At 40.8% G+C, this 26048-nt stretch overlaps 1 protein-coding gene across 1 annotated transcript in view; it reads right to left on the reverse strand.

Annotated features, from left to right (window-relative positions):
- The window catches only part of EIF2AK3 (eukaryotic translation initiation factor 2 alpha kinase 3), a 66977-nt gene that overhangs the window by 20456 nt on the left and 20473 nt on the right, over positions 1 to 26048 (reverse strand). Inside the window, exons 3-9 of the mRNA XM_026648112.2 lie at positions 13846 to 14040; positions 11018 to 11148; positions 6831 to 7065; positions 6400 to 6562; positions 1607 to 1744; positions 899 to 1021; positions 90 to 310 (exon numbers count right to left, since the gene is read on the reverse strand). Coding sequence (XP_026503897.1) covers positions 90 to 310; positions 899 to 1021; positions 1607 to 1744; positions 6400 to 6562; positions 6831 to 7065; positions 11018 to 11148; positions 13846 to 14040 — 1206 coding nt within the window. The remainder of the gene's footprint in view (positions 1 to 89; positions 311 to 898; positions 1022 to 1606; positions 1745 to 6399; positions 6563 to 6830; positions 7066 to 11017; positions 11149 to 13845; positions 14041 to 26048) is intronic.

A 26048-nucleotide genomic window follows, 5' to 3' on the forward strand; every position in this document is an offset into this window, starting at 1 on the left:
TCTGGAAACCAATAGAAAAAACCCTGAATAGGATTTTAATACTTTTCAAACTGATTTGATTAAGCAACAGGATTAAACAAAATACTTACTCTGTTGTGAGGATGGGGATGGAAGAGCTTGCGGACGATGTAAGTTGTTGCTACAATGCAGAATAAGATGGTGCCAACTATTTCTTTCCACCAATGCAAAAGCAGAACCGGATCCTTTTTGCGGATATTCTTGTAGTTCATATTGTCAACAAACCTAACACTGATCTGGGTGCTGCGTTTGTTCCGCTCTCTTTTGTAGTATGGTAAATAGTAACCATTGTCTTTGTTTAAAAAAAAACAACAAAAAACAAAAACTAAGTTTGTTTATGCCAACCTATCAAGCAGTTCTATTATTGGACAAACGTGTCTGTCCTTACAGATGTGAAATACTGCACCAGAAGTTGATCTTTCAAGAGATGTGGCTACTTATAAAAAACAGCACACTGATTGCTTGCACATGGCTAAACTTTAAGAGATTTTTGTAATACTGATCAAATTTAAATGATCAGACATCTATACAAATTCAATTATCCAAAGTCAAACTCCACAGCAAGCAGGGTCTCTCCTACAAAGTTAATGAACTCCAGAAGCATACGTGCTTAAAGACTTCAATGCATGACGTTTTTCACATACAAAACTTTATACTCCAATATCAAACCTCCAAAGACATAACCAACATTTGGACAATAGAGTTTTCTGGTTTACTTAGGGTCAATAAATCAAGTTGCTATCATACTTAACATTTAAGAGCTAGCTAATGCATTTACTGAGCTTTACTGGTAAACACTGTCCCAAATTCTGAACAGTGTGCTTCAAGTGGCAATAGTTACCAGTTAATGAACAAAAAACACATCACTGTTGCCACATACCATATGGATACTGCAGAACTGAAAGTGCTCCGTTACTGTACTCTTCATGAGAAAACTTGTCATTGCTGAGACATTTATCAAATTCATCAGATCCCACCAATACAGGAGTCCTGGATGGAGAATCTAGGCAGAGACAGGAAATTCCTTTTTAAAAGCTAGAAGTGTTATAACAACCCACTACACTCCCACCATTTCCTGACTAGACCTCATTCCGTGACAATTCCCATTGTTCAGCAATAAAAAATATAAATACTTTAAAGAACTGACTGATTTTCATGCAAGTAAAATATTAAGGATGAAATCAATCTTTAAAAAAGCCACCACCCACTTCACACAAAAAATCCAACCAAACAACCCCCCCGCAAACCCACCATCAGTTCTTAAATAAGTCAAGTAAGTGCCATTCATGTCACTATAATCATTTATTTCTTTTCTGATAGGACCAGAACGCCTATTTGATTTACAGGCAGTGGAAGTTTTGATTATTAAAAGAAGTCTGTCAATCACTATGACAAATCAAAGGCAGTTCACCTTCAACATTAAGATTAAAAATGTTAAAGCACAGAACAGAATCAGTTTCCAAAGGAGAATACAATCTTCCACTTAGAGTCATCAGACTAATTCTGCAGTTAATGGAAGTCACAAGAATGGTCTTGTCACATTCTGCTTTGAAAAAGACAATTCGCAAAACTCTAGATTGTCACTTACGAATTAAAGGTTTCCACTTGATTGTTGGCAGCGGGATAACGGCATTGTCGGTTCTGGATTCCAGAGCCTTTGGGTTGGTTGGGAACTTCTCAGAAATTCTGACTGACGACTGAAGGTAAAGCTGGCCTCTGTACATTCCTGAGTAATAAACCAGAGAGCATATTTGACTTCAGCTTTAGTTCACCCCACCCCCCAGCACAAAGTTGCACAACTAGGAACATGGTTTCAAGACTCCTAGCGTTTCAAGAGAAAATGAAGGATTTAAGATCAACTTTTTACGTACTGCACAATTGACTCTTCTCTTCAGAATCAGAGAAGAATGTTTTAGCCATTTATGGCTCATTCCTTGCTCTCCACACCAAGAGAGGCTGGGAGTCATGCAGAGCCAATGACCAGAGTGCAACTGAGGATGAGGGTTCCTTTTAAGTATACTCCTGGGAAAATTCTGCATCAAAAAATTAAAAATTCTGAAAAATTTATTTGTCAAAATAACACAATATAATCATGCCAGTTTCAATTATTTTGGTAAATTTATTTCAAAATATCTGTTAGCAAGTTTGTCTGTAACAATACAGACCAAAAAAAGATTCTGGTAATTTTTTTGACAAATTCCTTACTAGGCATATTAGTACAGCACTTTTGAGTAATTAATTTAAATGACAATACAGAACTGTATTTCCTGCACCCTTCAGAAGCAGTGCAAAGGCTTGGGGGAGTCAGGGTAACAGAGGAGCTGAGGGAGAGGGAAGGAGCCTGGAGTGAACCTGGAGGTTGTTAGGTGTGCGTGGGAGAAGTATGGAACAGGTTTTTTGGTTTTTTTGGGAGGTGGGGAAAAGAGATTGTTAGGGAGTTCGGAAGCCTCCCCCATGCAGACCCTTGCTGACCCCAAGCCTCTCCCATTCAGTCAGGCACATCTGCCCCTCTCCCAGCACCCCACATCCCCATGGGTCTATGCAGCCTCCTTCCCCATCCTCATGTGTTCCTGCAGCCCTCCTCCCCGTCCCCCGTGTGGCTTTGCACCCCCACTCTCATTCAACTCCAGGCTCAATGCTGTCACCCCACCAGCTCCTGAGGCCGCACCCCGGTCTGTCCTCCCCCCCCCCAACTAGCCATTCTGAACCCCAGCAACCCTGCGGGCCCCACTCTATCTGTCCTAACCTGGCTCCGCAGGCAGGATGTTTTAATGAACTCCTACTCCTGGGGGAATTCTACGCCAATGTGCATGCACAGAATTTCCCCCCCCCCCCCCCCAAAAAAACACCCCCCCCCACAAGTGCTGCAGTTCTGCCTTTTGCCCACCAGAGGCCACTGTGGCACCAGAACAGCTGGCTGTGTTCATACTGTTGGCTGTTTTGGTGTCACAGCGGCCTCTGGTGGGCGAAAGGTGGAACTGCAGGACTTGTGGAGCAGAAATATTTTTTTTTGCAGAAAAAATAAAATTCTGTGGGACACATGAATTCTGTGTGCGCGCAGTGGATCAGAAGTCCCCCAGGAGTATAAGTAGATGAAACATTTCAGAGGGTCCCCACCCAAACTAAAAACAAATATCACACACTTAACCCTCAGAGAGGGTGCAATCAACACTGTATTATTGGGAGCATAGGTGCTGACTTTTGTTTTTGCAGGTGGGTGCTTTTGAAGTGTGTGTGTGTGTTTGGGGGGCACTCTGCCAGTTTTGAGGGGAGGCTATTTTCAGCATATTTATACACTTTTCATATTCTAGTTATTGAATTTATGTCTATCATTGGTCTCCTTACTATTTTAATAATGATCCAATTGTTATGAACTACATAATTACATTCTCCTGAATTATAGTATATTAAAATCATTGCAGTGATCTAAAAGCTGTCATCACTAATGTCCCAGTTTAAAAAATTACATCTCATTGTAGCTTTCTGGATGAAACTGTCAGTAATCTTATTTACATGTAGGTTCCCTGGTATTGTTTTGATGACGTTAAAGACAACTACATTATTCAGTTGCATCTGTCCCATTGATGACTGGAGATAATTTTTAAGTCTTCTGAAGCTGGAGAATGAATTCAGGATGATGCAGGCACAGTGAGAAGGATTCTTATGGATTTGCAGTTCTCTGGAAACATAGTGCTTCCCAAGTACTGCAAATGACTCCAGGATCTCTTTCTTGATGGGTAACAGCTAATTTAGGCACCGTCACTTTGTATGTATGTGCATTTCTTTGCGTTAAACATTGAATTTCATCTTCCATTTTGTTGTCAACATCCAGTTTTGTGAGACACCTTTGTAATTCTTTGCAGTCTGTTTGGGACTTAACTATCGTGAGTAATTTTTGTATTATCTGCAAACTTTGCCACCTCACTGTTTATCCCTTTTCGCATATCATTTGTTAATATGTTGAACAGCACTGGTCCCAGAACAGTACAAGGTCCTTGGGGGACACCACTATTTACTTATTTCCATTCTGAAAATGGACCATTTATTCCTACCCTTTGTTTCCTAACTTAACTGGAGTGCCTGGGAACGCTTTCAGGATCATCTAACAATCCTTAATTCAATTTAAATGACCAGCCTTTTATCGTAATCACCCTGCCTCTGATTATAAACTAACTCCCTACCTCAGGGGCAGAAGTTGTTAGGAGCACAGAAATCAGATTCCACACTCAAGCTCTGACTCCTGGGTGCTGAGCACCCTCTATTTTTTTTCCGTGGGTGCTTGAGCCCCAGAGCACCCCCGGAGTCGGCGCCTATGGTTGGGAGAAACATTTGTATCTACAGATGGGGAGTCAGGCCACCATCACAACTAAGCATTATTTAACGTGGAACAGCATAGTGTCCATTGCCACAGCACCACTATTAACTCTAACAGGTGCAGAAGAAGGGTGGTTGTCCCTTCCATTTCCTATTCCCCACCCAGAAGAACTTTGGCACAGCTACTCGAACGAAGAGCATAAGCAGAAATTGGTAGAGCGATGCAAAGAACTCCTTATCCTAAATCAAGAGACAGTTCAAAATTCCAGACCCTGATAATCCAAGAAGTTTGAGGAACTTTTTGATATTTGTGAATCAAGCAGCTTAGATGAAGGAACCAGAAATCTATACTAACAAGTGTTAAGTAACAGAATATAGACTTTACAGTTTGCTGTTTTGAAGAGAATTTCTTCATATGCATAGTAACTAGCCTAGATGAATTTTAAAAATATGTTCACTGTTCTCTTCATTCTAAAAACACAGGCCATCCGAACTGCCCTTTAATTGTTCTGGGCTCTCGGAGTTACTAACCAACTACACATACTTTCCCTTTTAGAAATATTCATCATGCTATTCACTTTTTGTCCAAGAGCCAGCAACACAAGCTGACAAAGCCCCAGCAATACCACTAATAAGAGCACTGATGTTACCTGTTAAAATAGGGAGGAGGGGAGGAATGCAAAATCACAGTCACCCTCAGATTTATATTTGTCTTTTTTGTACATTTGCAAGATGACATGGTAGTTAAAATGCCATTGGCTTGTCTATGGAAATGCTCTCACTACAGACTACCATTAGAACAGCAATACTGGTGTTATCCCTGCTAAGAAAAGAGAAGGAAAATAAAAGGTCTAATATAAACAGCCTCAGGAGGCCTCAGTGCATTTACCTAGAGTGAAGTCAGTGGTAAGAAATTTAATGGCACTAAGGGGAAGGAAAGCTGATGGCACAATACTCAAGGCTGTTACAAACCATATAAAATAAATTCTGACCACTGGATGAGACTTAATTTACAGAAATTTCAGCCAAAATTTCATATATGGTAACTGACTACTGAGACTTAATGCAGAAAAAAAATCTTAATGTGACTAAAACCAATGGTCTGAAAGCTGAGAAGTCTGTATCAGGCAATAAAACCGTCTCCCGTTAACTAAATCCCAGTTTTAAAAAAAAGCTTTAGAACTCTATTAGTCCAAAAATACCAAGACTATACATAAGCCCACATTTCAGAGTCAAAATGGAAAGTGCATTTTATAGGTGAATAGACTTAAAGTAAATAAATAAATAAATAAATAATAAAAAACACAACTACCCTGTTACATTTGGTCCAAACAATCAGATGAGTTATTCATGTGACCATTGGGGGCATACTGCGGCTTGTAGTTAGAACAGGGTGAACACAGCAACTCCTTCAACCACAAGTTTTTCCTCAAAGTTTTAACCACGTTGGATATGACTGTGTTCGTGCCCTTTGGTGTTCAGTTTCTATGAACGTGCTAGCCAAAGGGATTACTGACAAGGATGACACAAAAAGCACAGAATATTCATGGAATACACATTTCAGATTTGGAACAGTATTTTTGCCCTGGAAACCAAATTCATCCAGTCAGGACAAAAAAGGTAGCATGGTAGCTTCTTGGAAAGTTCATAGGGCAGGGATTCAATTATCTAATCAAAATAAGGGGGCAGATGACAAGAAAGGCATAACAAGAATCAACAGCTGGAAGTTAAATGCAGAACATTTGAACTTTGAAATAAGGCACACATTTACAACAGCGAGGGTAATGAACCACTGGAACAAACTACCAGTCTCCTGAAGTCTTCAGATCAAGACTGGATGCCTTTCTGGACAATATTCTTTAGTCAACACAAGTTATTGGGCCCAACACAGGAGTAACTGGGTGAAGTTCTCTGGCGTGTATTATACAGTGGGTCAGACTTGATCTAATGGTCCGTTCTGGCCTTGAACTCTGAATCTATAACTTGAAACCACCTGGTTTACGGAGGTTTTTAGAAGGTTGAGAGAAGGATAATGCTAAACAGAAGGCATCGCAGTAGACATCTCACCTAAATAGACACTAGACTCTGTGGCTCCTCTGGCAGCTTCCACAAGATCCTCATCATCTTCTAGGGCCTCGTTGTTAGCGGTGTAACTTGTATCATCAAAAAGACTGATGGGAAAGACTTTCCCATCTCTAACCAGCCAAGCAGAAGCAATTGGAGTGCAAAACTGAAGAGTAAGGAAGGAAAGGGCAATTTAAAATAACTGGATAGATTTAACAGAGATTTGTTCTAAATAACTCTTATGCTTGAAAATCCCTGGTTCAATTCGTAGCCGCTCAGTAGCTCAAAATATAAAACTTCAATACAAAATACTACAGGGAAATACATTTTATTCACCTCAGCAGATGTGCACTAAATCAAAATGCATGACATTCTCCTGTAATTCTGTAAAACTTCAATTTCCATAACATTTAATACTTTCCCATGTCCAGTACCTGGTATTCCCATTCCAGATGTCCTCCCTGCTTATTAAAAGCCATAACCTTCCAGTCGGCTACTGAAACCTTTATCACTGTATTCTTCATCACAGCCTCTTGCTCCTCCACATCCGAAATGATTTTAGACTCTTCTTTGTTTATACTTGATTTAAAATTGCTCTCAATAAATCCCACGCTAGTTTCGACGTCTGGGACATAACGCAGTTCAAAGTGGCCAACACTAAAATTCCACCTTAAAGTGAAAAAGAAAAAGGGTTTCTAGAAAAGAGGTTTAAAAGGAAACCCCCAACCACCCATCTTAGAAATCTGTAAATGAAACTTGATATGACATGTCACTAGCATTTCTGCCGTAAATTCAGTGATAGTTCACTGAACTAAACTGCACCTCTAGAGCGAGTACACACTTAACTGTGCTATTTCCAGAACGCAAGACACAAAACAAGTGTACAGTTTTTTTCCACCAAAAATGACTTATTATGAGTTGAGAAGTTGAAGTAATTAAAGAGACATCAAAGTTTGATGGGGGAGGGAGGAAGGGGAGGCAAGCATTAAGGACTTTATCAGTCAGTTAAATACCAGTGTAGCTGTTTACCCAGGAAGACCTTATCAGAGAATAGCAACAAATACATTAGAATTTAAGAACTTTACAGTACTTTAAAATAAGCTCTTTAGGCATATAGCAGCTTTTCTTAAATATCAAGCAATTTACAACTTGTGAAATTTTATGCCAGTTGTAAAGATGGGATTCTGGGGACAAAGCAAACCACAACTGCAATTTATTGATAAAGGACATCAGTGCAACTAGAATTGATCATCCCCTATAATCTAACCTATCTAGAAAGAAGGTGGATTTTTTGTAGACAGACTATATCAGCAATGTGGGTCGGGATAGTTCTGTATCCTAGATGCCAGAGATCCATTAGCTTTAGGGTACAAATAAATAAAGGCAGAAATATTGAGAACTATTATCATGAATAGAAAGACTGTGCAGAACAATGCTAGAACTGTCAAGACACTCATAGTTTTGACAGCAGTTCACATTGAATGACAAAGGGCTGAAATACTTATTCATAAGTAACAATAGGTTTGGGTGCCCAAAGATATATAGGACCATATTGTAAACTTACCAGGCCCCAGAAACTGCCAATTTAAAACGTATATATTTATATATAAAAATATGTTCAACTTATCTTTTTCTACTGAAATTTATAAAATAAAAGCTACTATTCAGGACCAAAATCAAAGCGACCATATAAACACTCCCTACAATGTTGCCAGGGAAAGAACTGCTTTTGATCTCTCACTATGTTTTTTAACCGTATGAAAAGGTGCCTATAGAAGTTTTTTGAAGTTTAAATATAGAAAGTGTAGGTGAGGAGGGCAGACAGCCATTTTTGACTTGATTCTGATCAACGGGGATGAATTGGTAGAGAATCCGAAGGTGAAAGTGATCAAGAAGTGATAAATTTCATTATTCTAAGGAAAGGAAGGAGAGAAAGTGGCAGAATAAGGACACTGGACTTCAAAAAAGCAGACTTGAAAAAAGAGAACTGGTAAATAAGGTCCGACAGGAAGGAAACCTAAGGGAAAGAGCTCAGGAGAACTCAGTTTCTGAAAGCAACAGTATTAGAGGCACAACTACAAAACTATACTGAGGTGAAGGAAAGATAGGAAGAATAGTAAGAGGCCAAGATAGCTCCATCAGGAACTCTTTAATGACCTGAAAAATCAAAGAATCCTACAAAATGTGAAAATATGGACAAATTGCTCCGAGGAGTACAAAGAATAGCACAAGTAGGGACAAATTCAGAAAGGCTAAGGCACAAAATTACATCTAGCAAGGGACATAAAAGGTAACAAGAGGGTCAATAAATATATTCGGAGCAAGAGAAAGATGAAGGAAAGTGTAGGTTCTCTACTTAACGAGGAAGAAAAGCTAATAAATGACGACATCAAGAAGGCTAAGGTGTTTAATGCCTGTTGGCTTCATTCTTCACTAAAAATGTTAATTGTGACCAGATGCTTAACACAATTAACATTAACAGAAAGGGAGAAGGAACACAAGCCAAAATAGGGAAAGAACAGGTTAAAAAAAATATTTAGTTAAGTTAGATGTACTCAAGAAGGTGGGGCCTGATGAAAGTCATTCTAGGGCAACGGTTTTCAAACTGTGGGTTGCGACCCAGTACTGGGTCGCAGAATGTAAGGCACTGGGTCGCAGTGGCTCTGGTCAGCACTGCTGATCGGGCCGTTAAGTCTCGTCGGCGGTGCTGCCCGGCTAAGGCAGGCTAGTCTCTACCTGTTCTGACATAGTGCTGCACCCAGGAAGCGGCCAGCAGCAGGTCCAGCTCCTAGGCGGGGGGGCCACAGGGCTCTGTGCGCTGCCCCCACCCCAAGTACTGGCTCCGCACTCCCACTGGCCGGGAACTGGCCAATGGGAGCTGGGAAATGTGGTGCCTGCGGGCGAGAACCATGCTGAGCCACTTGCGCGCCTCCACCTAGGAGCCGGACCTGCTGCTGGCCAGTTCTGTGGAGCGACGCGGTCTGCAGTGCCAGGACAGGCAGGAAGCCTGCCTTAGCACCCCCACTGCACTGCTGACCGGAGCTGCCCGAGATAAGCCCGCACCCCAATCCCCTGCCCCAGACCAGAGCCCCAGCCCCAGACCTGAGGCCCCCCAACCCCCTCACCCCTAGCCCTACCCCAGAGCCTGCACCCCCAGCCCAGAGCCCTGACTCCCTCCTGCACCCAAAGTCTCTGCCCCAGCCCTGAGCCCCTCCCACACCCCAAACCCCTCACCCCCAGCTCCACTGGGTGCACAACTAGTTGAAATACCATTCTCAAAAGGTTATTGATGCTTTGCTTTCCAACTGGGAGGGCATATCAAGTGGGGTCCTGCACTATTCAGTATTTCATTAATAACGTGGATAATGAAGTAGAGAGTCCGCTTATAAAATCTGTAGATAACACCAAACTGGGAGGGGTTGCAAGCACTTTGGAGGACAAGATTAAAATTCAGCGTGATCTTGACAAATTGGTGAACTGATCTGAATTCAACAAGATGATATTCAATGAAGCCACATGCAAAGTACTTCACTTAGGAAGTTAAAAATCTATGATTCTAGGATATATGATCCCATATAAAATAAGTGTATTGGTATGGCTGCATTAAGAATTTCTGTGCACTATTCTGGTCTCCATGGCTTTGTAAGTAATACAGAGAAGCTGTAATAGGCTGTAAGTGATCAGCCAAAATAAAGGGATTTGAGAATAGGGTTTAAAGGACTAAAGGAATAAGTGTTTTTATTTTTAAAAGAGTTACGTTGAAAATGACAAGTGTAAACATTGAGTATAAAAATATACAAAAGGTTATTAAGGTAAAGAGGTGGGGAAAAGAACACTGAAAAATAGCAATAAAACCAGGAGCAACTTGCTTAAGTTGGAAAAGGACACATTTCAATTTGTATACTCGGAAATACTTGTAATAGTTAGGATGAGCAGAGTGGCAATGTTTCCATAGTTTGGAATCTTTGGCAAACTCATTAGACGTAGTCAAGTCTAAGGAAAAGTCATTTCCATTCGATATAGGAAGGGTAGACTAAATGTCCAGGTACCTTCTTACTTCATCTATGACACAACTGGAGACAGAGCCCTGGTTTACACTTTGAGAAGAAGAGAAATCGATCTAAGCTACGCAACTTCAGCTACGTGAATAACGTAGCTGAAGTCGACGTACTTAGACCTACTCACCGTGGTGTCTTCACTACGGTGAGTCGACTGCTGCTGCTCCCCAGTCAACTCTGCCTGCACCTCTCATGGTGGAGGAGTACAGAAGTCGACAGGAGAGCGCTTGGGGGTCAATTTATTGCGTCTAGGCTAGAGGCGATAAATTGACCCCCCGCTGGATCGATTGCTAACTGTCAATCCGGCGGGTAGTGTAGACATACCCTGAGGTTAGAGAGATTTCCTCAAAATGTTAGAAAGCACAGGGTAAGAATCCAAATAACAGAAGTCTGGCAGGTCTCTAGTGGGAAGGATAAAACCCCATAGATTCCCAATTCAATAGGGGTAAAAGAATATCAAATCCTGAAGCAATAAGAATTAAAAGACATGTGTTTGTTCCCACTCACTACTGTCACACTGTCTTAAGAACAGCTCTAAGACCACAAACTGTACTCATACATACTTCTCATTGCCACTACGTGGCCCGACAGCACGGACTGTTTTCTGGGTTCGATGCAGGAGAAGAATATCTTCTTGTTCTGTTTCATCATCATCCCAGCGGCGACAGCCTATAGCTGAGCATATGTATTTCACCTAAGGGAGAAGAAAAGAAATTCACATAAGCTTGGAACATCAACATGAATGCAAACTAGGTAGCTCAATGATGACATTCAAAGTCAACAAATCTTTGGAGAATTTTTCGGCTCCTTACGAGCAAAATGATTTAGAGACATAAGCCAACATTTAAAAAACTAGTAGTCATTTTGGGGTTCTTAATTTTTGGGTGGCCAATCTGATTCAACCTGAGACACCTTAAAAAGGCCTTTATTTTCAGGTGATGGGTACTCAGAGAGCTGCGATTTTCAGAAAGTGCTAATAAGTCTCTGACTGGGGATCTAAGAACCACTAGTCACTTTTGGAAATCTTGGTCTTAAATTCTTAGCAAATTCTTATGCGACTTATACAGAAGTCACAACTCCACCATGATCAATACTTCTCCATTTCTCCCATCATATGCTGACAAATAGAAAGATTCAGAAAACCGCTTCCATAAGACTCCCAAAGCCCAATTCTGATGTCACACTACTTTCACAATGTAGCTCCAATGACTTCAAACCAGCTACTCCCGATTTATACCAGTGTAACGGATCAAGTGTTGAGACAACAGTTTTCTTGTCTACAGAATAGATAACACTCTTTCAGTGCTGCCTAGTCAGCCTGGAGAGTGATTAAGAGTATCACAATCTACCTGCTGCAGTAGGGCACTGACTTTAGCATTCCTAATCCTAGGGGAGCTAGACTGGAAATATTTTCCTAATTCAGGTCTTCCAAGTGGGCAATTTTAATTTAGGAAGGTGGGTGGCAATCTCCCCTCTAGGAAGCCTTAATCCCTTCGTCAGTACCAACCTGCAAAATGCTATACAGTAACTCCTCACTTAACGTTGTAGTTATGTTCCTGAAAAATGCGACTTTAAGTGAAACGATGTTAAGCAAATCCAATTTCCCCATAAGAATCAGTGTAAATGGGGGAGGGGGGGGGTTAGGTTCCAGGGCAGCTTCCCCTACTCTGCAAGCACCAGGGGCAGGGGGCTCAACCCTCAGCCCACCCACTCCACTCTTTCCCCCAAGCCCCCCCTTGACCCGCCTCCCCTTTACTTCGCACTGCGTCCTGGCTCCTCCCCACCCTTCTAAACGCTGAAAGCCATCTGATTGCTGGGTTCCGGAGGCAGGGGAGGGAGGGGAGAGACGCGCCGAGTCCTCGCTCCTCCCCTCTCCCTTCTGCCCGGGGCAATCAGTTGGCTTGTGGCGTTCGGGAGGCAGGGGGAGCCAGCGCGCCGAGTCCTCGCTCCTCCCCCCTCCCTCCTAAACGCCACAAGCCAGCTGATTGCCGTGGGCAGGAGGCGGGGGGAAGACGCTGATCCGCGGGGTCTGCCGGCGGGTGGGAGGGTAGGGAGGCTGCCAGCTGTGGAGAAAGCAGGCAGCCAAACAACGTAAGAGTGGAGCATTGCACAACGTTAAAGGAGTATGTTCCCCAATTGATCAGCAATGTAACAACGAAATAACGTTAAGCGGGACGACTTTAAGTGAGGAGTTACTGTAAGTCACTAACTCTGTGGCCAAAGAAGGCTGGGCACTCTTCCCTGTTCAGAGCAACTCTGTTTCTCTGAATTCTAGCCAGAATTCAAAGAAGAAACCCAAAAAGCTCTTTTCCCCCTCCCCTGCCCCCCGAGAAGGATGCAAACATCATCTGCAGCATATACAGTGCAACTGTCAACCAGAGATTCAAAGGGAACCCATGCACTCCTCTACTGTGCAGTCCCGGGTCTTCAACATCACTATCTTTAGCGACTGCTGTATACCATTCCCCGAAGGTGTACTACATTCAGCCTGCTGCACTAAAGCACCTGGTTGATTTAAAGAGAGCTGGCCAATAAAGAAAAAAAAAAAAAAAAACTAGTTTATTGAGAAATTTTCACAAAATGTAGAAAGTTCAGTTCAAAATAGAACCACTTTATTTTTTTCAATTCTCCATCCAGCTTTTTCACCCCACAAGAAAACACTCTCAAGATTGATTTTAGCAAAAATTTGGTTTTTGCTAAGCAAACTTTAGACAATCATTTGACCAGTATTCAATCAACATTTTGAAGACATAAAAAGGCACACTTTTTTTCATAAAAAAACAAAATATTTCAACAACGTGGACAATTTTCTGTGAATTTTTTAAAAGTTGCTTTTTGATAAAATAAAATATCTTCTGTAGGCAGTCAGTGGGTAGTTCTACTAGTTATCTTCTATGACTTTAGAAAGTGTAAATAATAGTTCTTATAACAAGTACTAAAATAAACTTGCCATAAATAAGCACACGTCTACCCAGATATTGATCTCTCTCTCTCTCTCACACACACACACACACACACACACACACACACTACACCTACCCACCTTTGCTTTTCAGCTTGCTCTAAATTGTTTGGTTTTTTTGATTACAGAATAGAAAATCTAAATTGAAATTTATGTACCATCTAATTCTTTCTTGAAAATTTGGGAGGCTGAATGACAGAATATCCATCAAGGATAAGTTTATTCCAAACCCAGACACCAGCAGGACTTGTTGACCAAAGAAGTTGCAAAGCTAATCAAATCTTGTGTGCGTCACGCAGTTTTACACTAGAATTAGATCTCAAGTTCTAAACCCTCCTGCCCCCGCTCCACCCCCCCATTCCATTTTTAGAAACAGTTCTCAAAAATACATACACAAACACACCAACTTCTCCACTGTCAAATGTTTACCTTCCCCGAGTATGAGCTCAGCCCATATGTGGTCAGGGACTTTCCCCCAACCAAAACCACGTCATCTCCAAATTTGTAGGACGACTCTAGCAGCGATTCAACTGTGAAAGGAACAGCTTCCATGCTCTCTCGATCACGATCCCACTGGAAAAGATCTCCATCCAAGGAAGGAATGATCATCTTATTCCCAAATACCTAAAAGCATTAAATAAAACTGAGTACACAACACACACACAATGCCATAGAGCCAGAAACGTTTTTCTCAGAATCAAGTATGGTGTTAGATGACAGCATACCTTAATTTTTTCCCAACTATCAGAAAGGCAAACTGTCAGAAATAAAGTTAACTGAGTGTTTGTGTGTACATTTAGACCCAAACCAAAAACTATTAAATTTGCCCTGTTCAATTTCTAAAAGGAAAAAAAAAACGGGTTAGTGCTTTGTGCCAGGTTTTAAGGGATTGCTAAATTTATAATAATAAAGTTCAGTCAGCTGACGGGATAGCGTTCATCTACTTTGTGTAAAATATGATACTAATGGAAAGCAATGATGATATTTCTATAGGAGGGTGAACAGCCATTACTACATGCATTTTGTGATGCTTTCAAAAGAGAGTTGTTATAATATATTATAGATATCACATTGCCTTTGCCCTCTGCTCTTTTAAGAGCCCATTGGCTGATACTTATGAACCCTACCTTTCCTTGCAGTATGGTTAGGAGACTGAATCCCATGAAAGGGAAAATTGTGAAGCAATATGGGAACCCTCTCGAATTTACACCATTGTGCCTTCATATTTATTGAGCTCCAGAAAGTACATTATCCTGTACACCAGTCACAGCAATGTTAAGGCCCAGCAGGGTTAAATTCAGAGTTTGGGTTTTATTTCTGAATTTCTTGCTTCCTACACCTGTAGGTCTAACCCCTCCCCCCGAAAACACACACCACCATCACACACAATACGTACTTTTAAAAATAAAAACATTGTTCAACTAAATTTTAAGTATTTCATTTTCAACATACAGCAGGTCAAATAATCCTCAAAGGAGTAGAGAATTCAGTTTCCAGTACATTCAGATTTTCATGGAGATCATAGGTCGGAAGTATGACTCACTGTCAATGAGTACTTGGGGACTGATTAACAATCTTAACATCCTGATAGATCTCAACTAATTCTATGGAGCCGCAATGGCTCTGCTGTGCCAAGAATAGCTGGAAACTAATCTTCAAATTCTTAACTCTTCAGTATGTGGACTAACATGACAAACCTTAATGCTATTTCAGAACCATTGTCTCTTTTGTCAATGCCCAACAACATAATCTCATTGAATTCACATACTATGAAGTGCAAGTGAAAGGAAAACATCTGGCATACTAGATTAGTGATCTTCCAACAGAGCCAAAGACGACCATACTTTACATTTCATATTTCCAAGTAGATAAAAAAATTTACAGAACCAATCTAACAAAATACTTTTCATGGCTTCTTATACACTATAAAGCTGCAAAAAACAAGCCCAATATATTTAAATATCACTCCTTTGCAGGTCACCCTTAAGGGATTTGTCCAAGGCTATAATGCAATTTAGTTACAGAGCCAAGGACAGAGCCTGAAGTCCTACCTCCCTAGCCTTGCCACTAGACAGAACAGCATCTAAGATAACTTCTACAATAGAAAATTTGTGCGGAATCTTCCACTTATGCTACCACCAGTTCAGCTGTAGACAAGACTTTGGTGGTTTCTAGCATTTACTATATATCAATTAAACCTGCAAGCTAAAATTACTAGGTATAAACAAAGCCTTAGCAAAATTAAAAATATGAATAAAAATCAACTCAGCAATAATAAACTGATTATATTCTCAGTAAAAATGAAATAGCATGATGCCAGCCAGCATTTTATATGGTCTCACTGTGCTTTAATGATTTTCTTCATTTATATCTGGGTCCATAGTTCAAATTCTAGCATGACCAGAACTTATGAAATTTAACCAAAGTGAAATTCACAGTAGGTTTTCCCATTCATAACCAGCACAGCAATTAAGTGCTCACACTGATAAAGCAAGTCCTAAACAAAAAATACCCCATTTGAGAGTTTAGGTCTTTAGAACTGAGCAAACCACAGAAGCTTTACTTTGTGTCTCAACTCCCAAGTATCTAAAAAGACACTCCAGCGAGGAAAATAATATTTAAAAAAAAGCAGAGTTTTGCACAAACCTAGACACAGCAGTTCATGACATCTTTCCTTTGCATAGTTATTTACTAAAAACATTTAATTGGCAGAGGTAATTAAAATAAAGTCCTGCTAGTGTATGAGGTACACTACAAAGCAGAGTAAGATATGTTCCCAAATTCAAGAGTTTACAATATAAAACAGGAAAGACAAAAATGGGATATCCAGTCATGTATGGAGGAGCAAGATGCATGAAAAATGTTGCATTTTGATTTACTGATTGTATATAATTAAAAAACCCTATATGGTAACTAAGGAAAACAAGTACTTACACAATACAGATCTATAGCAACATGTGATTAAGTAAAGTAATGAGAGAATTAACAGTTTGAAAGTTGCTATTTAAAATCATTAAAGAAGATTGCTCTCATGAAATACAGATGAGGACTTTGCAAGGTATCTTTCTCAAAATAAGACTAACAGATGATCACATGCTTTCAGGCGTCCAAGTTGCATCTTGAACAGAATTTGAGCCAATTTTAGAAGTTAGATTTTTGCGCAGTATAGAGGAGTTAAGAATTACAACACATCTGTTTTATAGCATAAGTTTGTTCATTGATATTTATAACGTGGTAATTTTTTGGTGAAGGATTCCAAACTATTATGTGATGGCATAAAGCCTTTCAAATGTACAGTTTATAAGAATGGAGTGAATCAAGTGGTCCATCACTACTTGAGAATTTATGACATTCTACTTTCACCCATCCAACTAATTACAGCACTGAAGAGTTCTCGTGGGTTGGTGTTACTCTGTTTTGCACACGCAGACTTGAATATTAAGGCATTTAAACCACTTTCTCCCAGAATGGACAAGTCTAAGGACATTGATAAAGAGCAGGTCTGAGACGGTTAGGTCTGGTCAGCAGGTGCCTGAAAAAAATTAAAAATCAGTTGACAAGACTGTGGCCCCATTATGCTGGTGAGCTCTTACTCATGCACTTACGGTCAATGGGACTACTCACATGAGTAAGTGCTCAACAGCACGTTTGTCCTTATGTATATTTACACTGGTATGAAACAGTTCATGGAATAAGAAATATGAAGACTGAATGACAGATACTATTATGTTGCAAGCTCTCCTTTTTAATCAGTTATTCAACAGAACTAATGCTGAAATAGCTTCTGTACTGTCATTTCAACTAACTTCAGAGACCAAAACAGATTTGTTATATTACACCATCTGTTTAACAGAGGTAAATCTGAATATAGAAGGACACTTTTGTCTTTTGTTTGGTTTTTTCAATGCATCATCTATACTCAGCAGTTCTGAAGCAGGTTTGAAAGAAACCTTTTGAATTTCTCTCAGTTTATAATACCTTCAGTTTAGGTATATATAAAAAAAAATGAGAGAGAGGGAGAAAGAAAATGTAAGCCATCTTACTTGCAAGGTCTCTACAAAGATAGAGAATTAGTACCAGAATTCATAAGTTATTTCAACTGTTACCCCGTATATCTGAGGAAGCAGAAAGGGACTAATTCCTTGAGAGCAACAAAAATCAGCATCGGCATGCAACTCAGGTAAAGAAATGACATCACCCTCTATCTCAAAAGCATTACCTCACCTCCTAATCCAAGGAGTGAGTCACACAGGCAGTCAGCTGCAAATCTCTTGGCACAGCAAATGTAGGTTACCATGATGCACTTACGCATTCCTCTGATCCGTCAATGTAAATAGCTATTTGTTCAGCTTCACTGGTCAGCAATATGGCACATAATTGTTAAGTGGTGTGTCTTTCAGAAGTAACACTTTAAATACACACTCGAGTTCAAATGAGAGTTTTTAAGTTGAAATTCATACATTGGCTGGCAGTATCATACCAAGCAGCCAATTGGAATCAGTCTCCACACAATCACCAAGCAGGCTGGTGAGGTAATGCAATTTCTAAAAGCCTTAACAAAAGCAAAAAGGCATAACAACAAGAAATGGCACATGCTACCAGGGAATTCATTGTCTAGACTGTTGACTGGAAAGGAGGGCATCGCATGTGAGATTCCAGTACAGGTTGGGACAGGAAAGGGGTAAAGCTACAATTTCATTTTAGAAAGGGGCTCAAACGAACAGACGTAAAAGGAATCTAAAGTGCTAACGCTTCCATAAGTTATTTAATAGAAACAATATTCCTACGTTTCATTCTATGACCAAAGTCTTGTTGTAGAAAGCAATTATCATGACATGTTCATGTTCAAACACTAGAGCTGGGTGAAATCTGGTGCCAAAACAATGTCAACTTTTCCTGTTTCAGAGTTGCTGAGCTTCCATATGATAGCAAAAATATGGAAGACATTTAAAGTAAAATGTCTTCATTAGGGTAATTTTGACGATTGTACACCAATTTTTTTAATGTATATTTTTTGATTTTCAAGCATATTTTGTTGTGGTCAGTAACAATTCTGCGGGGGACCACTTCCAGCTCCTGATTGGCTGAGCTTAACCCCTATGGTCAATAATGTTAAAAATGTTGAATGATTCTCTATGGCTGTTAGAGAGACAAGGTGAATGAGGTAATATCTTTCATTGGACCAACTTCTGCTGGTGAACGAGACAAGGACCAGGTCTACACAACAGATTTATATTGGCATAATTATGTCGCTCAAGGGTGTGAAAAATCCACACCCCTGAGTGATGTAGTTATATGGACCTAACCCCCAGTGCACACAGCGCTATGTCAGCAGGAGAGCTTACTTGTCAACATAATCTACCTCTGTGAGAGGCGGTAGCTAACTACTCTCCTGTTGGTGTAGGAGCATCTTCAATTAAGCCAATGGTCCCCAAACTTTTCATGTCACGCCCCTCCCTTAACCCCTCTCCGCCCTCCCCTCCCCCACAGCCAGGGCTGGGAGCGGAGTATGGACAGAGGTATAGGGGCGAAGGCTGGGGCCGCAGCTCGGGGCAGGTCTGGGGGCGGAGCTGCAGCCAGGGACTGAGGCTGGGGGCGAGGCCCGGAGCAGAGCTGCAGCCGGGGGCTGAGGGCCAAGGCTGGGGGTGGGGCCAGGAATGGAGCCATGGCCGGGGTTGGGAGCCAGGGCAGGGGGCAGAGTGGGGCTGGGTGGCACTCTCTTCCCACCCCCTGTGGGGGCTGGACTGGGCCTTGCTGCACCCCCTGAATGTTCCTCCCTGCCCCCTAGGCAGCATTTTAAGTGTAGATTTCAAGCTTACACAAAGCTCTTCTTCAGGTCTGGGAAAGGTATGCAAAGTGTCACAGCTATATACTAGATGGAAGGTAAGGAGTTAAGACATGCTGTAAGAGATCATTCAAAATGAAGTGGGCAGTTAACACCTCTGCAGTCACAGGACAAAGGAGGGTTAGTGGGTTAGAGATTGTTATAATGAGCCATATATCCAGTGTCTTTATTGAGTCCATGATTTTTAGTGCCAAGCAAAGCTATGAATTTAAGATCCCAGGCTCATGTTGTGCAGATTTCTTTAGAAGACAAGGACTGAGAGGTCAGATATGGAGTGATGGCTTTGTGAAAAGTATTCACCCATAGGTGATAGGGCGTTTTTGGCTTATTTCTCTGAGAGATTTCATTCAGGCACAAACAATGGAATATATACAATTTTCTCTATGGCTGAGTCTACAGTAGGGTTTTCTAGCAAAAAGTTTCCCATATTTGCTAACAATGGAGCAGCTTCACTAGTGACAGATCTAGTGTAGACAAAAACCTCCATTGGCTACAGGAGCCTTAACACCATGTCTAAACTAGTTCAGAGCAGTTCCAAATAACATTGTTTGAGCCATGAGCAGCAGTCAGCATTTTCTGCATTAGCATTAACGTTGCCTAAGCGGGACTTTTGTTGAAACAAGCCCGTAAGGAAGATAGCGTAGCTACACCTTCCCCAGAGTTTTTATCATCCGAACACTCATTCTGCGTGGTCTGCCTTTTTATTTGCATTCATATAGCACACTGACATTCTCCTCAGGAAAACCAGAACCGTAAAACACCGCATTACCCCTCTGCCTCAGCAAGTCAGAGCTTTGCTGCTGCTAAACTGCTCTCTGATGCTTGAGGCTGTCTGCCTTTCCAGCAAACTCTTTGAGACTACCACTCAAAACCTTGCCTTGCAGGTAACAATCAGCAAACCCCAGTTTCTGAGCTCCCCAGAGATGTCGCTTTACAGTGTCCAATCCCACTCACTGGAGACACACAGAAGTTTGCTCCCTCCAGAGAGACAGCGTACACACCAGCTAGTTAGGATTGTGAATGAGTCACTCTGTACTTCAATAGGACAGCACAGATGGTTTATAACAACGCTAAAAATAAAGTATATTAGTAAAGAACAGAGAGTTAAACAAGAGTGTTATTAAACAAGACAAAAAGACGGGTATGGTTACAAACAAAAACGAAACATACTTTCTAGTGACTAAAATTTAACGTTAGCAAGCTACAATCTTTGCCTAAGCAGCTCTCTCACATCAGGGTACCAGCATCCCTAGCCCTCCAGGCCAGAGTAGCCAATGTTCACAAGCTCAGAGGTTGCTGTTCCCTATGTCCCCTAAGTGACAGATAACTAGAATCTCTTTTTTGCTCCCCCTTACATTTTCATGACTTCGTTGTCTTTGTCTCAAGGGCCAGGAAGACTTCCTGGGGGTGCAGATTCTCGCCCTCAGTGCACTTATTAAACTGTTTCTTCTGTTGTTTGTTAGCTTGATTGCTGTGTTTACCTTATTGTAAATATACTTTCATTGTCCTCTGCCTTCAATCAAGCCAGTCAGACAGGTAATTCCACATCCCTTTGTCTAGGGCAAACTTGATTTGTGCACTGCCTTCAAAATAAAAATTTCCAGCACACCTACATAATTATTTATACACAAACCGTACAAATATCATGCAATGACTAATGCATCACCAGTTTACATAGGATACCTTACAAGATACTTTTTGGATACCTATTCTGATAACAAGTGTGTTGGGGGTAGTGAGTATGTCAGGCCTGATATGAGTTACAGCATAGTGGGCACTGAGGGCTTTTCCTGTACCACTGCTATATACCTTCTAGTTTTGTGAGGCCTACTTCATAATGGGCCCAACATGCAAAGTGTTAAGCAAGTCCTGGAAGTGCTCAGCACTTTGCAGGACTAAGACCTGCACTTCTGATTGGACTATCCTGACATTCATTTGCTGATTGCTATTTTCGGTGCATGTGCCAAGTGCATTCTCTGTGAACGTATCTGTGCTAGGGACAAATTTCCCACTGAGCAGAGTTGATTACACCACCGTTGTTTCAAATTTTCCTGCCTGTAACACATTAAGAACATTGCATCAAATATCCTCCTGCCCCCTATATATGTACGAGGCCAATCAGGAAATAGGGATCGAGGTATTCTCAGTACACTTTGCCTTCTTCATCATCAAACCATTAGGCCACCTTGTACCTGATAGATTCTATATTTTTAGAGGAGGACAATTGGCTGAGAACAGACAAGACAAAGGTTATGCTAGTGAGGCAGAATATTTTAAAGATGTTCTCAGGCAGACTTTGTACATACAACATGCATAGCTGAATGACAGGCAGATATGGAATTTAGGTGTCAATATGCACTGCTCTTGACGCTAAAGACCACATTGGTACAGTGTCTTAGATTGTTATATTCCCCATATTATCTAGGAAGTCTCCCCTTTCCTGTCAGAAGCAGGTTTTGTGATACAAGTTCCTTAGCATGATAGGAGTCTTCATTATACAGGCTTTCCATCATAAATGCCTTCATAATCCCCAAGATAAGTTATAATCAATTCCCAGTATTTCCCAAGAAATTGACGCAAAAGCAGCAATGCAAAATGGACATGCTTCTTAATACAGCACAGGTAGATGTACAAGAATCTGCAGAAGCCATCAATAAGCTGGTATAAAGTACCAACATACGTACTGGATCATCTTTCAGCCCAACTCCTGCCAGAGAAACAGACTATCTGGTTATTCCTCAATTTCAAGTTGGTTCAGGGAAGGTGCAGGGACTTAAGTTGTAGTACCTAAATGTGTAGTTCTTCTCTAACTGTCAAAACACTCTGTAGTTATTTTCAGAAATGTTTATTTCCTCTCTGTTTGGAGCCATTAATGTCTATTTCCATCATCCACCCTCTAGTATTGGAGGGAGCAGTGTCCCAGATTTTTTTTATTTTAAACTGTTATTTATAAAGTGTCCTTGAGCAATGTATGTTTTAGAAAGAAAAATAAAATAGGTAGGAGCCAGTTCTGACGACCCAGATTTGTACTTTGCAAAAAGCCCTGCAAAATAAGAATCATAATCAATCAGGCAACAATATAACCAGAACGCTTAACATTTCTGTGCTCCCAAATACAGATCTGCATGTGAAATCAGTAGAACAAAACACTGAGGTAGGGATATTTTGGTTTTATAGACTGGCTTCTTTTGTGCCAAAGAAAGGTGGTTGATTGGCTGCTTCTGTTTTTCCTCTTAGCCAGATTGTGTTTTTAATTATGTCAATAATGCTTAGAGCCTAACACAGGCATTCTTATGTTTATGGGCTGAAAGCGAAATAAACGGTAAGTGTGCAAAAACCAAGCTGATTTGTTGTGTTTTGAGTGTCTGAGCTCCAGCTAGGACAGAGACTACTGTTCCAATTTCAGAGCATTCATAATGCTAATAAAGGATATTTAACAATAAACATGAAGGGATCTTTCTGTGTGGAATGGTGAGAGTTGGTCAAATTTAATATCTGTAAAACCTGACAACATCCCTTCACATGCAAGGTGAAGCATAGGTTCCGTCATACACAAATTATGAGACATTGTATACCAACTAAGGCTAGAAGTCCATAAACTGAGGACAAACATCCTTCTCTCAAAAAAAAATAAAAATTGAAACATTCCTATACAGATTTTATTGGATTCAGCCTCCCAGTAGGAGTTGTGGGGGCAAATAATTTTAAGAGAACTTGACAAATTTGAGTGCAGTTGTATGACAGGGTTGCCTGGGATGGTAGGGGTAGGGTTTGGTAGCCCTGGGGCTCACCTCCAGTTTATGCCTTATGAGTTTTAAGAACATATTTCAGGGTCCTCCCCCGCAATGTATTTTTTGGTGTGGGGGGGGAAGGAGTTTGGTCTCCTTTCTCTGATGCTTCAGAGATGGCCATGGCTGGAGATGGGACACTAAACAGGGTGGGCCCATACTCTGTGGTGGCACTGAGCATTCTCTCTCAGGTGCTTGGCTGGTTGGATCTTGCTCATATGTTCAGGATCTAACTGATCCCGATATGCAAGGTCAGGAAGGAGTTTCCCCCCAGATCAAATTAGTAATGACTGGGGACAGGTTTCACCTTCCTCTACAGCATGGGGTGCAGGCCACCTACCAGGATTAGCTGGATATATATCACTTGCTCATTTCCCTGCCATCACGGGGTCCTCGAGCACTGGTGCAAATTGGTCTCTCCTATTCTCTGCCTGTGGGACATAGTATGTCCTGGGGACAGTAATAATTTTGATTGTTGGGTTTAGGGTTCAGGTGCTGGGTAGTGTTAGTGGCCTGTGACATACAGCAAGTAAGACTGGATGATCTGGCCTTAAACTCTATGACTCTAATCATTAAACTGTAAAGACTAGCTGACTCTACTTCTCTTAAGTTATGTATTTTGATGTAGGAATAAGATACACTTCTGCCTTGGGCTTAGTGACAAAAAATGACTGATTCTGAAGCATAGTAACCTATGATCCAATTCTCCAAGGCTGTATCACCAATTACTCTACTACCTACAGTGACAGTACACTAAGAGCTATCCTTTGCCCAACGTATGAAACAAAATGGAACCTTGATTATCCAAAATGAAACTTTTAGTTGGACAGAGATCAAATATGGATAAGGACCAACTTAAGACAACTCTTTAAATGCTCACTCAGAGAGCTTAAACAATAGTTCTACCCCAAAAAAGGTTTATAAAAAGATAGCATTATGGGTTTCTATATTCAAGATCCACTGGTTTCCATAACTAGTTTGGAAGGAGAGAGGGTCCCCACCCAACTGTTAACCTGAAAACCAGACTCCGGGTTTTTAACCATCTTGCTCAGTTTTCTGTTTTTTCCATGCATCACCAGTAAGAGGTTCCACAGCCCAAACTACTCTACATTATACCCATAGAACCCAACTTTCTCCAGATTACTCTCTCAGTGACACTTGGGCAAACCCAATGGCTTTCTCCCTCCTCTAACCCCAACTTCTCAGTTTCAGTAGTCTTAGGCATGATCTCTAACCATACCATGTAAACAGAAGTCAGAAAAAGGCACAAGTTCAAATTGTCAGGGATGTCACATATCACCTCTACATTAATATGACCCCTCCATTAGCTTTCATGCCCCTGCCCTCACATACTTGGAAACACGAGTTTATAGTGTACAAACTTTAGAAGGAGGTCATTGTTTCTTTCCATCACCACCTTATGCATCAATTGTTAATAACTGCCACTGAGGGTGTAAAACCAATACACTAAGTTAAATATGCACAAATATAATTACCCAGAAAGTTCTTAATCCACCTATATTTTAGAGCAACCAATCTCCCCTTTCTAAGACCTGAATGCAAAAACAGGATTTGTAATATTATGTCACAAAATTCCAGGACATCTGTTTGCAGTATAATTTTTTCAGAGTTATTCTTCATTTGTTGGGGTATACAGTCTCTATACGCTGTAGGACAACACATACCTGAGACCAGAGGAAGCAACCTTTGCCTTTCCATCTGGCAAAATCAGAAGCACGCCCTCCTGCAACAAGGCCTACACAGTGCAAGCAGATTCCACAGCATGTCAAGTAGGAGCTGCTTGCGTAGTAGATGTATTCTATCCCTTCACAGAGGCTTTAAGATGCACAAAAACAAATAGTGCAACACTAATGACAATAAGTCACCTGTATTGTTATGCCCTATTTCTTCCCCTTTTGCTAAAAACCGAGATAAGAGAATGGAAGTCCGTGCTTTATATGGCAGTACAGTACAATAAGTTTATTGCATGGCATGCCTGTGTGCTTGGTTGAAATAAATCCATTTCTAGGTTCTCTTCAATGAATTTTAAAACAATAAAAATCAGTCTAAAAACAAAACCATGCAGGTTGATGGTTGCATTAGCATTCAGCAGATACCACAGTAAAGTGCTGATGCTCACAATCAACATGACTGACAGCCTTAAGTGCTCTGTTTTTCAAAACAAATATATCACATAGTCCTTTGTTGAAGGCTGTTTGCAAACAGTGACAGGAGTCTGAATAGCTGGGGAGGGGGGGAAACGAACTTTACCCAGAATTTCAGTGAGCCTCTTTAGGCTAGAAGTATCTAGAAGGGATACTGTCAAATCTGCTGAGACTCAACATTTAAGTATATGAAAAGTAGGTTTTACAAAATGGGACAGAGAAACAGGTCAAACTTTTAAAAATTCCAATTAAAAAAAGTTGAATGTAAAACCATTCTCATGAAGTGTTTGCAACTGAAACATGCTAGAGCACGTGAGCAAGAAAGTGAAATTCACTCATTTTAATTATCCACAGGGCACATAATATAAGTTTAACATCCTTTCAGTTTTAATAATCTGAGCCATTTACACCACAAGCAAGGAATATTTTTAACATGGCACTGACTTTTATGGATAACAGCATCTGAAATATTTGAAAAATTCAACAACTAAATGTTTGAAGATGTGTCGGCTAGTTTTGCTAGTGTGCTATTTGAGTTTAACTTCAATAATTTTGTACATTCATAAAATCATAGAAATGTAGGGCTATAAGGAACAGCCCTCTGTGCTGACACAGGTCCGAGTAAACCTAGACCATCCCTGACAAGTGTTTGTCCAACCTGTTCTTAAAAACCTCCAATGAAGGGAACTCCACAATCTCCCTTAGAGTTAGAAAGTTTTTAATAATATCTATCTAACCTAAGTCTCCCTTGCTGCAGATTAAGCCCATTACTGCTAGTCCTACCTTGAGTGGACATGGAGAACAATTGATCACCATTCTCTTTATAAAGTCCTT

Source organism: Terrapene carolina, unplaced genomic scaffold, assembly GCF_002925995.2.
Source record: "Terrapene carolina triunguis isolate 2854851 unplaced genomic scaffold, T_m_triunguis-2.0 Scaffold66, whole genome shotgun sequence".
Taxonomy (NCBI): domain Eukaryota; kingdom Metazoa; phylum Chordata; order Testudines; family Emydidae; genus Terrapene; species Terrapene triunguis.